This window comes from Bos mutus, chromosome 7 (genome assembly GCF_027580195.1).
Source record: "Bos mutus isolate GX-2022 chromosome 7, NWIPB_WYAK_1.1, whole genome shotgun sequence".
NCBI classification, from domain to species: Eukaryota; Metazoa; Chordata; class Mammalia; order Artiodactyla; family Bovidae; genus Bos; species Bos mutus.
Window position 1 is genome coordinate 48,641,371 of NC_091623.1, and position 14,624 is coordinate 48,655,994.

A 14,624-nucleotide genomic window follows, 5' to 3' on the forward strand; every position below is an offset into this window, starting at 1 on the left:
GGCTGATCCAGGGTATTTGAAGCGGGGATGGCGTCGGCGACCTATTTATTTAAATATTTTATCAAAGATATAAAGAATAATAGGATGAGGATAGCTCAGTAGGAAAATTCAGTGGAGAAAAGAGGCTGAGTAGCTTGGTTTACGCGGGAGACCAATAAAACTTCAAGACAAGAAGTTTGCACCACTTGCGTAGGCCGCAGGCATCCTTCCGTTCTCCCAAAAGAGAGGAGACACTGAGGCCTCCGCGGTCGGATCTTAGAAGCCCAGGCATAATTAGCAAGCATGGTGGGTTCTGCGCTGCAGATGGAGACTCAGCCAGAATTTTAGAGAGAGCGGGACATGGGGAGACCAAGTTTCAGTGAACAAGGCCCGCACTTTATTTTCCAAAGTAGTTTTTATACCTTAAGTTATGCATAGAGGATAATGGGGGAAGGGGTAGAGTCAGGCAGCAAGCCAGGCTTTCTTCCTGCAAACTTATCATATGCAAAAACTTAGGTGATTTACATCATCTGCTGGCCCGGAGGCCTGTTAACATTTTAAGACCCTTTCTTCAGAAAACTTATTTTTCTCTAAAGGTGATTGGTCAGGAGCCACCCTCCAAAAGCATTAGATAAAGTTGCATTCCTACAGAGCAAAGGTGTGGTGGGCTATAACAAGAAGAAGAATTAACTCAAGGGTCCCAGGTTACAAACATTAAAGCTACTACTTACACCAATTATATTAATCAATACACTGCCAGGGACACAGCAGGTAAGGGATATGGAAACTTAGCAGCAAACATTGGCCCAACAAGTGAAAATCCCTTCACCAATACAATTTCTAATCAGTCTTCTAACTACTCAAAAGAATCTGTGTTTAGACAGTTTAGAACATCTCCTGCCTCTCACAGTTGGGAGGTTCTGAACAATCACATGTGGCCGGAAAAACCTATTCAGGCAGGCTAGAGGACTTCCAAAGGAGTTTGTAGGTTAAACACTGTCACACCCAGGAATTATTAACTGGAGCTGTAAGCTAACTCATTTTTTCAGAGAGAGGTAGTGGGGGACAGCCCCCCGTAAAGTCAGAGGTGTAGGTGAAAGCACAAAGCAGAAAGTAGGCAGACTCTGGTTTTGGGGGTAGATGGGGGACTCCTGAGGCTCGCTCCTGCCTTTGCGTATGCTGAGCCTCCTTCCTCATGACCTTTGTCATGGGCGGAGTTCCTCACGCTGGCTCCTGGCAGTGATAGAATTCCAGTTGAGCTATTCCAGATCCTGAAAGATGATGCTGTGGAAAGTGCTGCACTCAATATGCAATATGCCGGCTCCCGGCAGAAGGCGTCCCTTCTTATTAGGGCACTAATCCTATTCATGAGGCTCCACCCTTATGACCTCATCTAAGCCTGATCACCTTGAAAAGGTCCCAACTTCAGACACCATCCTGGTAGGAGTATGGACTTGAACATATGAATCTGGGGGGCGGATACAGCACTCAGGCTTCAGCAGAGGATAAATTTAGCCCTTATTCTCCATTGTGGCTCTAAGAGAAAACCAGCTGCTGGTTTTGAGACCTGGGTCACCCTTGTTCCTTAGTTGGTTGGAACTAAGGAGTGAACTATGTTAATTGCCACTGTCTGCTATTATGAAGCCCAGTATTGATAATTTGTTGGGTCTTGAAGTCAGTTTCAGGCCTGGAAACATGGGCTGGTAAGTAGCCTGGGGACAGGGAGGGGCCGCAGGTAGCCGCATCCCCGGTTCCTTCTGACTCAGAAGTGCAGAAGTGTGAGTGTCCCCGGGGAGTGGCTGCACAGTGAGAATCGGGTGCCCTCTGGGGGTGGGGCTCATGCCTGGGAAGAAGATGAGGCTCAGGCCTTGCTTCAGCCCCACCCTTCACCCGCAGTGACCAGCACTGACTATGACACTGCTGCGGACGCCACGGAGACCTCGTCCTACTTCAGTGCCCAGGGCTACCTGTCCAGGTAGAGGGCCAGGCAGAGGCGGGCAGCGCCCAGTGGGCTGGTGGTCCCGGGTCCTTGCGGGGGTGGCAGTGGTGGCTTGGACTGACAGCATCCCAGGTGTGGTGGCTTCAGCCAGCCCACCGTACCCTCCACCAGCACAGAGGAGAACTCAGGACTGACCCACCCCAACCCCAGACCCCTCCTGTCCCGGAGCCCTCACTCGTCCTCCTCATGGCTTCCACTTTTTTGTTCTCCCCGCCAGCCGGGAACAAGAGGGTACAGAGTCTACCTCAGAGGAGGGGCAGCTGCCCCAGGTGGTGGAGGAGCTGAAGGACCTGCAGGTGGCCCCCGGCACTCGGCTGGCCAAGTTCCAGCTCAAGGTGAAAGGTGAGCAGGAGAGGGACGGAGGGCATGGCGCTGTCTCCTGCCAAGCCACGGTTGCATGGTCACCGATGACCCCGGGCTCTCTGAGGACCTGTGGAGGGCACGGTGCCCACTGGGCTGGGGCCCTGCACTCACCACTCCCCCTGTGGCCTCAGGCTACCCCACACCTCGACTCTACTGGTTCAAAGACGGGCAACCCCTGACCGCATCTGCACACATACGTATGGCGGACAGGAAGATGCTCCACACTCTGGAGGTTGTCTCTGTCACCAGCGAGGATGCAGGGCAGTACTCGGCCTACATCAGCAACACCGTGGGTGCTGCTTACTCCTCTGCTCGGCTCCTGGTCCGAGGTGGGTGCCCGGTGATGTGGCAGGGCCTGGCGTCCACACCTGGGTTGCTGTGGCAGGCCTGAAGCCAGGACCCAGTGGTCACTGCCCCTGTGTACAGAAGTCACAGGTGCCCAGAAACTGCTTCCCAGAGAGTGTGTGCCCCTAAGAGTTGAAGTGTGTGTGTGTGAAAGTGCTAGTCCTTCAGTCATGTCCGACCCTCTGTGACCCCATGGACTGCAGTCCACCAGGCTCCTCTGGCCGTGGAAGTTTCCATTCAAGAATACTGGAGGGGGTAGCCTTTCCCTTCTACAGGGGATCTTTTCAACCCAGGGACTGAACCCAGGTCTCTTGCATTGCAGGCAGATTCTTTACTGTCTGAGCCGCCAGGGAAGCTGAGAGGGCAAGGGGCCCATGAAATCTGACTAGCTAGAAGGCTAGTTAGCTGGTGGAGTTGTCCCAGGCAAGCGTGGGGCCTTCAGTAGACTCTGGGGAGGAAGAGGCACGTAGTCAGTTTAGAAGTAGAAGTCTGAACTTCCTTACTTTTCCAAGTTGTGAGCACTGAAAGGTGATTCCAAGTCTGCGCTGGTCTAGGGAGCCAACATTGCCTGTGGCTTGGCTTCAGTGTGACTTTCTGAGCAGACCTCTTCCTGTGTTGGTTTCAGTGCCGTGCCCCAGACCCCTGGGCTGACATGGGGTAGCATTGCATCTGGTCCGTGGGGCCTGAGTGCGAATCCCAGGTCTGCATGGCCAGCCAGGTTTAGGAAAGGTGCTGTGTGTGGTGTGTGGTGTGTGGTGTGTGGTGTGTGGTGTGTGGAAGTGGGTGGGCCCCCCCCTGGGTGAGGCTCCCCCTTGAGACTCCCACCCTGATAGGCAGGCTTGTTCAGGGGAGCGGGCACCTTGGTGCTATAGATCTGACTTGTGTGCTTTTTTCAGGCCCCGATGAACCAGAAGAGAAGCCAGCATTAGGTGAGCTGAATCCAGAGGGCGGAGAGAGGGAGGCCCTGGGCATAGATTCAGTGAGGGAGTGTGAGGGGGAATTGTGGAATTCCCATGCGGAACTAGGGATCCGTGTTGTTGACCACCAGTGCCTTGTGTCTTTCCAGATGCACGCCAGCAGCTGGTCCCACCCCGGTTCCTGGAGAAATTCACCTCCAAGAAGGTGAAAAAAGGTTCCAGCATCACTTTCTCCGTGAAGGTGGAAGGTAGGCAGTCCCGCTTCCCTGCCCCCACACACAACCCTTCTAGAGAGGCTGGGAGGTGAGCCGCCCTCCTGGTGTGGGGAAGGGCCGTCCACCGTGCACTCCTGCCCACAGGAAGCCCACCGCCAGCTGTGCACTGGCTGCGAGAGGAAGCGGAACAGGGTGTGCTGTGGATCAGCCGCCACACGCCAGGCTACACGGTGGCCAGCTCTGCCCAGCAGCACAGCCTGGTCCTGCTGGACGTGGGCCGACAGCACCAGGGCACCTACACCTGCATCGCTTCCAACGCCGCCGGCCAGGCCCTCTGCTCCGCAGGCTTGCACGTCTCTGGCCGTGAGTGGGCATGGGAACCGGGGCAGAGTGGGCAGCGTGCAGCCTCCGAGCTCCTGGGCCAGTCCCTACCCGCTATCCCTTGGGCTCCGCTCAGCTAGACCCTCCTAGAAGCCCCCACCACCCCGAGTGGTTTCTTCCCAGGCCTCTCAGCTCCTCCGAGGGCTGGTGAATCAAGTGCACACTGCTTCCATTTCCTGCCACTGGTGGGGTGACTGTGGACAAGTTGGGGCAGCGGGCACAGGCTTCCTTGGGGCCCCAGGGGACAGGGCCCCTGGTGGGTGGTCCAGGCATCACTGGCAGGGGTGCTGGCCAGAATCCGCACTCAAGGGTGTGTGGTGTCATTCCGGGGGCTCACCCTGTTCTCCCGACAGTGCCTAAGGAGGCGGGGGCCACGGAGGAGCAGCCCGAGGTGAAGGAGGCCCTCATCTCCACCTTCCTGCAGGGGTGAGTGAGGGGCTGCTCAGGAGCCGGGGTCAGCAGAGAGGGCCCGAGAATGTGGGCCCTAAGGGTGCAGGTCCTGGGAGTGGGGGGCGGTGCCACCACTGGGGAGGAGCCCCATCCTGCACCCCAACCCAGCTCTGTTCTGCTGGGGTCGTGGGGCTCGGCTCCCCACTGGAGAGGAGTCCTTCCCCAGGACCCTGACCGTGGTGTCTAGCCCCACGGCCCCCAGACCCTCCTTTCTGTCAGGCTCCTCAGGGTATCTCCTCCCCGTCTAGGACCCAAGCTGTTGCTGCACAGATGTCAGAACCTGCAACTTTCACAGACCTTGCTGGGCAGAAGAAAGGTACGAGCAGGGTGGGCACACATCTGTGCAGGGGGGTGGGGGCATGCAGGAGGCTGCTCGGCGGGCCGCCCCCGGACTGTGGGGCTCCTCCGGACTGTGTGGCCCTAGGAACACCACTGGCCCAGTGAGGCCGGGGCTCCCTGCCCTCTTGTGGACCCAATTCTGACCTGCGCAGGGCTCCAGCACCTTGGCGTGTTTTAAACTTGTATTTTATGGAAAATACTGAGTCTGCACAGAAGTCGGGAGGAAGGAGCCCTGCATCCCACATGCCCACTGCCTGTAGGATCACTCTTCACTGACCTGCTTCGTTAATCTACCCACTCCTCCCTTTGCTGTGCTGCCTACCATTGGTCATCCTCATTGCCCCTTAACCCCAACACCTCTGCTGACCCATCAGCCCTGCAAAGGATCCCATGTCCATCAAGGTCAACCTGAACCTGCCAGGGTTCTGGCCCCCCAGCCCTTGAACCCACTGCCTTTAGTGTCCAGAACCTGTCCTCGTATTATACTGCCTGGCGGGGCTCCCTCTGATCTCTGTCCCTCCCGAGCCCCTTCCCAGACCAAAGGCCAAGTGGACAACAGGAGTAAAAGTGTCACGGACACCCCTGGGGAACCCCTCAGCTCCAAGCTCCAAGCCTAGCCTGACCACTTGCTCAGCTTTGCGCTCAGCTCCCCTGCACCCACCGCCCTCCACTTTGCAGGTTGCCTGCTGCCCTCTGAATGCCTGCTATCCCTCCAGCCACCTACTGCCTCCACAGCCCAGACCCTGCTTCCCCAAGTTCATGGTCCCCTAAATCACACCTTGGCTCAGATGCTTTTGAGCCAAAGAGACCCCTAGTCATGGTCAGAATTTCTCGCTTCTGGCAGTGCTGGCCCAGCTCTGTGTGTCTGTCGGCACTTCTGACCCCAAGCCCAGGATGGGTCTGGGGGCAGGTGTTCAGGCACGTCTGTGGAGCACACAGCTGGCTGAACCAAGCTCTGGCCCCCAGCAGAGCTCCTGGCAGCAGAGGCCCGTAGCCACCTGTCCTTGGCCGAGGTGGGCACGGAGGAGTTCCTGAAGAAGCTCACTTCGCAGATCACAGAGATGGTGTCGGCCAAGATCACACAGGGTAAGGCTGGCTGATGATGGAGCGAGCTCCAGGGGAGGCCGAGACCGCACCCCCAGGCTGGGCTCTCCCCACCTGCATTCCCTGGAGACCCGGGGGAGACGGCCGGTCGGGCAGGCCCTTTGAGGGCCTCACGTGTCTTGTGTCCCTCAGCGAAGCTGCAGGTGCCTGGAGTTGACAGTGACGAGGAGTCAAAGACGCCATCCGCATCCCCCCGGCACGGCCGTTCACGCCCGTCTTCCAGTGTCCAGGAGTCGTCCTCAGAGTCCGAGGACGGGGACTCCCGAGGAGAGGTGTGTGGGTAGGCGAGGGGTGGGGGAAGGGGAGGTGAGAGCCTGGGGCAGGGTACAGGTCCAAGCTGGTACAGGGGAAAAGGAGGTGTGGGGCACCTGTGCATGGCCAGCATCGCCACCCTGACTCAGGACATGCCCAGAACCCCGCAGACTCCTCCTGATCCCTTTGGAGCAGGCTGCCTGCACCCCTGAAAGGAGCTCCCTACCCGGACCTGGGTCAGGCCTGTTCTAGAGCTTCAGAGAATCTCAGGATGGCTGTGTCTTCTCCACTGAATCCTCGGGGCCTTGTAGCCTGAGGCCTTGGGAGGCCCATCGGGCCTCTCCCAGCCCCGCTCCCCTCTGCTGTCTGCACGGGGTCCCTGGGACCTTGGGAGACCTGGCTGGCCCCAGCGCAGGCCCGACACAGCAGCTCCTCCCTCTCACCTGCAGATCTTTGACATCTATGTGGTCACGGCTGACTACCTGCCCCTGGGGGCTGAGCAGGATGCCATCTTGCTGCGGGAGGGCCAGTACGTGGAGGTCCTGGACTCTGCCCACCCTCTGCGCTGGCTCGTGCGCACCAAACCCACCAAAAACAGCCCCTCTCGGCAGGGCTGGGTGTCCCCTGCCTACCTGGACAAGCGGCTCAAGGTAACTAGGTGGCTGGAGGGGTGGTCCTGGGGTCGCAGGCAGGAGCCTGACCCTCGAAGGGCAGGCCAGTGCTCAGGCTGCCTGTGACTCCACCCTGTTTTGCACCAGCTGTCTCCTGAGTGGGGGCCAGCAGAGGCCCCTGAGTTCCCTGGGGAGGCTTTGTCAGAGGACGAGTACAAGACGAGGCTGAGGTGAGGGCCCCCAGACAGGTGCTGTGGGAAGGTGGGTTTCTATGGGGGAGCTCTGAGATGCTAATTTCCTATGGTGGGGCTGTCGGGTCGGGGTGGGGGTGCCTTCCTTCCGTTTTCTGGCCTGGCCCATTCTGAAAGCGGTCAGCACAGTGCATGCGACTGGGAAGTGCCCTGTTGAGCAGCTGACTCCTGGGTCTCCCCTTCATGGCTGTCGCCCTGCCAGTGCCATCATCCGGGACCTGCTGAGCTCAGAGCAGTCCTTCGTGGGCGAGCTGCAGTTCCTGCAGAGCCACCACATGCAGTACCTGGACCGCTGCCCCCATGTGCCCGCAGCCGTGGCCAGCCAGAAGGCAGTCATCTTCAGAAACGTGCAGGACATCGGCCACTTCCACAGCAGGTGGGCCTGGAGGCGTTTCCTTTGGTCTGTATGTGTGTACGTGCGTGTACATGTGTGCATGCTCAGACACAGATACATGTGTGCACACAGCAGTCACGCGTGCACAAGACACACTCACGTGGATGCTCACACTTGCACACATGTGTACTGGCAGGCCTGGGCCTCAGGGGAGTGGGCAGGGGTTGAAAAGAGACAGAACCTTGGATGACTTGATTGACCCATTGGTGCACCATAGCCATGCCCAAGGACACACATGTCCCCAGGAACACAGGCACATGTGCCCGGCTTACCCCCAGAAGTGCCTGTAGCACACCTAGGCACTGCAACCCAAGGGCACAGGCATGCCCCAGAAGTGTGCACACATATGTACGTGGGCACATACAAGTACATGTGCATACCTGCACACACACACACCCTTTCATGTGTGGGCATGCATGTGCATGGTACACACATATACACATGTACACCCACAGACATGTCGTTCCTTACATATTTACACGCCTACAAACACACGTGTACATGCAGGACACGTGCAAACATGTGTGGCCATCACAGCCTAGAGCACTGACTTTCAGCCATAGGAGCTCGGGCCTCGGTAGCAGCCTGTTCCTTCCCAAACCCTCAGGTTTGGGGCTGGATTGTGGGTCCTGGGTGGGGGCCCCGATGTCAGCCCTCACCTGACCACGGTTCCCCTCTGTGGCAGCTTCTTACAGGAGTTGCGTAGCTGTGACACAGATGACGATGTGGCCATGTGCTTCATCAAGAACCAGGCAGCCTTTGAGAAATATCTGGAGTTCCTGGTGGGCCGAGTGCAAGCCGAGTCGGTGATGGTCAGCACGGCCGTGCAGGAGTTCTACAAGGTGACTCCCTTCCCATCAGCCCTGCCTCCACTCCCCAGGCTTGATGCTGGCTCCTGGCTTTTAGATCATCTTCCCTGACCCTACTCAGGCTCCGCTTCACCTTCCCAGGACCCCTGACCTCCAGGTTAGAAAAGCAGGCAGGGTCTCCCTGCCAACCGTGCTCTCCCAGCAACCCTGCTCACATGTTAGGCAGTGACACTGACCACCCCCTGGGGCAGCAGTGGGACCCACCTGGGGAGGAGGGTCTGTGGGTGCGCATGCAAGCTCCCCTGGGCCCCAGGTCCACCAGCTTTCAGACTCTGGGGACACAGGCCCTCTGGAGTCTGCACACTCCTGCCCTGAGCCCAGCCCTGTGGTTCCCACAGAAATACACTGAGGAGGTGCTGTCAGCCGCGGACCCCTCGAAGCCACCGCCCCCACCGCTGCAGCACTTCCTGGAGCAGCCGGTAGAGCGGGTGCAGCAGTACCAGGCCCTGCTCAAGGTAGGCAGTACGGCCCAGGGGCTGTGGGGCCGCCCCCGTGCCCAGCCACCCCAGGCCTTGCCTTGACCTGCAGTCTTCCGCAGGAGCTTATCCGCAACAAGGCGCGGAACGGCCAGAACTGCGCGCTGCTCGAGCAAGCCTACGCGGTGGTGTCGGCCCTGCCGCAGCGAGCGGAGAACCAGCTGCACGTGTCGCTCATGGAGAACTACCCTGGCACCCTGGAGGCCCTGGGCGAGCCCATCCGCCAGGTGGGGCTGAGGGTGCGGGGAGGGCCCTGGGCGGCGGAGGGTGGACGCCAGGCTGGGCCTGGCTGACTGCGGCCGATCGTGCTCCCAGGGCCACTTCATCGTGTGGGAGGGGGCGCCAGGCGCGCGGATGCCGTGGAAAGGCCACCACCGGCACGTCTTCCTGTTCCGGAACCACCTGGTGGTCTGCAAGCCCCGGCGGGACTCCCGCACTGACACCTTCAGCTACGTCTTCCGGAACATGATGAAGGTTTGCAGGGTGCCGGTGGAGCCTGGGTGGGCAGGGAGGCCCTGCAGGGTGTGCAGGCCAGGAATCCCAGGGGTCAGTCCCGCCACCCTGGCCTTGGTGACCACAGCTTGGTCTGCGGCCCGGCAGTCAGCCTGTGCCCTCCTCCCACAGCTGAGCAGCATCGACCTGAACGACCAGGTGGAGGGCGATGACCGAGCCTTTGAGATCTGGCACGAGCGGGAGGACTCCGTGCGCAAGTACCTGCTGCAGGCACGGACGGTCATCACCAAGAACTCCTGGGTGAAGGAGATCTGTGGCATCCAGCAGCGCCTGGCCTTGCCCATCTGGCGTGAGTGCCTGGGCTCCTGGGGCAAGGCTGGGAGGGAGACTGAACCTTTGCCTGGGTGCCTGGCTTGACGAGGCACACGAGTCAGCAGGTCCTGAGCTCTGGGCCCTTGTCCCCACCTGGGCACACACAAGGGAAGATGCTCAATTCTAGGGCAAGTGGCACGCTCTACCCTTGGTTAGCCAGATTTGGTGGGGGCCTCGGGGTCCGCGCTTGGCTGCCCAGCGCAGGGCAGGCAGGCTGTGTTAGGGATGTGAAGGGCCCAGCAGTCTTGGTTTTGCTTCCTCACTTAGAATGGGAGAGAAGATCCCATTTCAACATACCCTTCTTACCCGCAGTCCCTACCAGGCTCCCCGACACATCCTGGGCCTGTGTCCCATCCCCTGAGTCCCGTCCAGCTCCCAGTTTGGTACTGCGGATAAAGGCTCCTAAGGGGTGGTGTCTCTTGGAACCGTTTGTTGGTCTTGGGGCTCTGGTCCTGCCACATGGACACCTGAGGGAGGGAGGGAGTGATCAAGGCCCTGTGTTTGTATCCCCAGGCCCCCCCGATTTTGAAGAAGAGCTGGCTGACTGCACAGCTGAGCTGGGTGAAACAGTCAAGCTGGCCTGCCGTGTGACGGGCACACCCAAGCCCATTGTCAGCTGGTACAAAGGTAAGCCTTTGGGTGCTAATCCTGCAACAGGCAAGAGCCACCCAGAGGGAATCAGGCTGGGCAGGGGGCCAGGGGTCCAGGGTGGCGTCTGACGGAGGGGCTGGGCACAAGAGACAGGCCTCCTGTTCTGGTTGCCTGCTCCTGAATCAAAGCCAGGCTGGCGGGTGCACAGCGGGGTGAGGTGGGACAGAGGCGGAGCTTGCTCCCATGTTCATCGTGCTTTTGACACAGTGACTCTGCCCACCCCTGAATCTCTCTCATTCGTTCCTTCATTTGATCATGTTTGTGCTGAGTGCCCAGAACCATTCCAGGTGTGTGGGAAATAGCAGTGAACAGGCAGGTCATCCTTGTCCGTGGATAGAGGCTGGCCTTCTTGGAGAGGAGACAGATGACAAGCACATAGACACATATGCAATATGAAGTCCAAAGTGGCATGACCAGCCAGAGACATATGGCAGGACGAAGGGCAGACCGGTTGGGGGAACTCCCAGTGGGCAGCGAGGCTCCAGAGGAACAGCAGGCAGAGGGGAGCCGAGGCGGGCGTGGTGGGGAATGAGGCTGCAGAACGCTGGGCCTTGAGGGCTGCCATGTGGTTCTCAGGTTTGACTCCCCTGTGTGATGGGAGCTGCAAACTCTGGGGGTCCCCAGGAACACCTTCACTTCTGACATCGACTTCAGGATCCCAAGACCATTCTCACTGGGCACCAACTGCACGCTTGGGTGTCCCCAACCACCTTCAGGTTCAGTGACTGACTGAATCTCAGGGACTCAGCGGAACTCAGCACAACCATCCCAGTCAGGGTTCTGGTTTACTGCAGTAAAAGGGGAGCGGTACGTGGGGTGGGATCCATTTGAGGGTCCAGGCGTGGCCCAGATGTCCCCACAATAGAGTGGTGTGGACGTGCCTGTTTCTGTCACCTCTCATGTGTCCCAGCACAGGTAGTATGGCCACCCAGGGACACTCCCTTGTTGAGCCTCGTTGCTCAGGTCTCTGCCGGGGCGCTCACACAGACTGTCTGCCTGCACGACTGGCCTCGATCTGTGGCCCCTCTGAGGCCCAGCTGATGCCGTATGACCTAAAGCCCCCCACCCCACCAAGTCACAGTGTAGCCTAGACCATCTGATGAGTCTCAAAGTCTCAGGTAAACCATGATGCTCTCACTAGGTCTCATCTGGGCTGAAAGGTAAGTTCTGAGTTCTAGTTGGGTCCCAATAGCCGAGTCCACTCCTGGTTTTGGGGGATGGTCCCAGGGAAGTCTGCCCTCCCATCCTGCTTGTCCACAACCAGTCAGGCGCATGTGTCCATCACAGATGGCAAAGAATGGGGCTGGAGCAGATATGCAGGCCACTTTGCTGGGACATGCAAGAAGGGCCATCCCAGCCCAGGGTTAGGGCTTCAGAGCAGAGTCAGTGGATAAGTGACTGGTTCCCCCAGCACTGTCTTCCTTCCAGAGTCTGTGGGGTCCTGAAGTCTTCAGAGTTCCCTGCCACCTCGCAGAACCCATGCAGTGCAACCCCACTTCCCCGCCATCCCTTCTCATACCAGACCTCTCACCTGTGAGGGTGGGTTCAGAGAGACAAGCCCAGTCAGTAAAAGTAATTGAGAAGAACACGCCTGTCAGCCCCACCCCTTCAGCTAGGCTGCCCTCAGGAGCGTGTGCCAGCGGGGCTGTGTCTGAGGGAAAGGAGGGTTGCACCATGCCCAGGAACAGTCAGGGTGGGATCCTGGGTTCCCAACTGTCTCCAGACCATCCACTGTCTTTTTCATCTGGACCTTTACCCGGTGAGCAGCTTACAGGCTTAGACTCCTCTGAGGACAGCTGTGTCTGGGGAGTGGAGGAAACAGTGGCCAGCCGGTGGTCAGTTCATGTTGGGCAGCCCCCACGACAGACAGGTCCTCAGACTGCTGGTGGGCCAGGCAGCACACACAGCCCCGTGGTGTGGCCAGAGCCGGCGGTTCACTGACCTAAAGCACCCTCACAGTTGGAGACACCTGAGAGATGTCTCCTGAGGGACACCCATCTGCCAGGTGAGAGCGTCACACTTGGCAGTCCCGGGTGGCATGCACTGGAACTTGGCCCCACATGCAGGGCAGCAACTCTGCACAGGGACTCTGCTGGTCTGGAGCCTGGTCTTGCTCCCATCTTGTCTCCATGGTTCATGGACCCAAGGAGGAGTGTCTTCAGCCCACCCATCTGTAGTTACGTGTCAAACCGAACAGCCAGGGTGTTCACAACATCTCACATAACCTTTGCCAGGAAAAATAGCATCTGGCAGGAGAAGTCAGACTCACCCACCAGCAAAACATCATTCATCGGGTGGACGTTTAAGTGTCGGGGGCAGAAGGCCAACTTCTAATTCACCCCTGGGGCAGGGAGCCCCAGTGATGCTCTGGTCTCGGTCCCTGCATGCCAGCAGGAAGGAAAAGCAGTTGGCTGCAATGCCCAGGACTCCTGCCAGGAGCTGTTCGCCTGTACAGAAGACCCCATTGTGGCTGTCCTGTCCTCGCCAGCTGGAGCCACAGGGGCAGTGACTGGACTGGGCTGGTGGCAGTCTCCCGCCAGCTTCCACTCTCTGTGGCTGTACACGGCTGTTGATTTTGGACTCGGCCTCTCCTCTTACCTGGCTACTTTCACATCTCCCAAGAGGCCTGCAACTTCCTTTCTCCCGCTGGGGTTCTGCTGGCAGTCTTGGCCAGTGACACGTTGCTGGGCTGGAGCTGGTTACATGCTCCATAGCCTCTCCACATGTAGGGCCTCGCCACCCTCGTGTGGAGCAGGGTGTTCCAAGCAGCAGACACCAGGGTCCAGAGGTGGAAGCCACAGTCACAGCACCCTGACTTGGCCCCAGGGTGACAGTTTTCTTCTTGCTCCGTGGGAACCTTGCTCAGATCCCATCAGTGGAATCCAGACACCTGTATCCAGCAGAGCCATCAAAATCTAAGCCCTCCCCCTGGCTGCATGCCTGGCGTATCAGAGGGGCATGGTGGGTCCCTCTGAGCCCAGGGAGACCAAGGCCCACTTCTGATGATTTTTCTCTTAAAGCAGTGGTAAGGGTGGAGGATGAGGAAGGGCTCAGGGATGGAAGGAGACATACTTCTGTAGCTCAGTAATACCTAGTGTTTTGGGCTCACTCAGATGAGGCGGCAGGATTGTCACTACAGATACGACCTGTTTTAGCTTCAGGGGCCCCTTGACTTAACAGCCACATCACTTTGTTCTCAGGGGCTCTGTGTCCCTTGCCTGGCATGATGGTGACATTTTGGGTGGGGTCCACTTAGCAGAGGTTTCCAGTGGCCCAGAGCCATCATAACATCTCCCATCCCCTTTCTGGTTCTTCCCGTGAGGGCTGAGTGAGGTGTCCAAGGAGGCAGGACCACCTGTCAGGAGGCACTCATATCTCTGGATCAGCTTCTCCAGAGTGTTACCAGGTGCCACGAATCCACGTGCCAGCTGTTGACAGTTCCCCATAGAGGTTTGTCTATGTCAGGGAGTTGTCCCAAGCCAGGGTTCGCAGCAAACACCAGGGTCCTTTCCTGTTATCTCTAAAAGAATCCTTCATTTTTTGGTGCCCGTGCCTCTCATCCCTGAGTTCTAGCCCTGCTCCTGCCTGCCTTCTGCCCCACAGTGTTGGCGATGGCTTTCCCTTTGCACCCAGTGTGGGTGTGTATGTCTGTGACTGGACTCAGAAATGCCTCCTGGGATTCAGCATGGGCTCTGATGTTTGTTGGGAAGTGGGGCTGAACAGCAGCGTCCCCGCTGTAGGGAGAGAGAGAGTGTCAACCAAGGCACCATCCAGGAGACTTTGAACCCACTTCTCAGTGCTCGGCTTGGAGCTGCCTGCTCAGTTTCCCTCCATTCACAGGAAATAGCTGTTTCTTGCACAGCCGACTGTGACGTTTGGGCAGTATGTCCACCACTGATTCCCATGGACATCCCTTCCCTCAGGTCTATTAACTGGTCCACAGGCCGCCACCTTTCTCTTTTGGAATGGTGTGTCTCTTACAGCGTCCCTTCCTTGTTGCCAAAATTGCAAATCAGAAACTGTTAAGGACCTGAGCTATTTCTTGGCTTGCAACCCAGCAAGCAGTCGGCCAGCCAGATTACAAATACAAGACCCCAAGTCAGAGACAAAGGTTGTTTGTCACAGCAAAAGCAGCAGCATTTTGCACGGGCTTCCCATACCTTGATCTCCACATCCAGGCACCAGATGTCAGCTTCATGCAGT

The 14,624-nt window shown here is 58.3% G+C and overlaps 1 protein-coding gene across 1 annotated transcript in view; it reads left to right on the forward strand.

Moving 5' to 3' along the window:
* The window catches only part of OBSCN (obscurin, cytoskeletal calmodulin and titin-interacting RhoGEF), a 236,110-nt gene that overhangs the window by 195,184 nt on the left and 26,302 nt on the right, over nt 1–14,624 (forward strand). Inside the window, 19 exon segments of the mRNA XM_070373477.1 lie at nt 1,876–1,954; nt 2,196–2,320; nt 2,473–2,670; nt 3,583–3,615; nt 3,753–3,851; nt 3,963–4,181; nt 4,553–4,625; nt 4,898–4,965; nt 5,955–6,074; nt 6,225–6,364; nt 6,794–6,994; nt 7,103–7,185; nt 7,409–7,582; nt 8,286–8,442; nt 8,808–8,924; nt 9,008–9,172; nt 9,261–9,419; nt 9,570–9,747; nt 10,284–10,397. Coding sequence (XP_070229578.1) covers nt 1,876–1,954; nt 2,196–2,320; nt 2,473–2,670; nt 3,583–3,615; nt 3,753–3,851; nt 3,963–4,181; nt 4,553–4,625; nt 4,898–4,965; nt 5,955–6,074; nt 6,225–6,364; nt 6,794–6,994; nt 7,103–7,185; nt 7,409–7,582; nt 8,286–8,442; nt 8,808–8,924; nt 9,008–9,172; nt 9,261–9,419; nt 9,570–9,747; nt 10,284–10,397 — 2,502 coding nt within the window.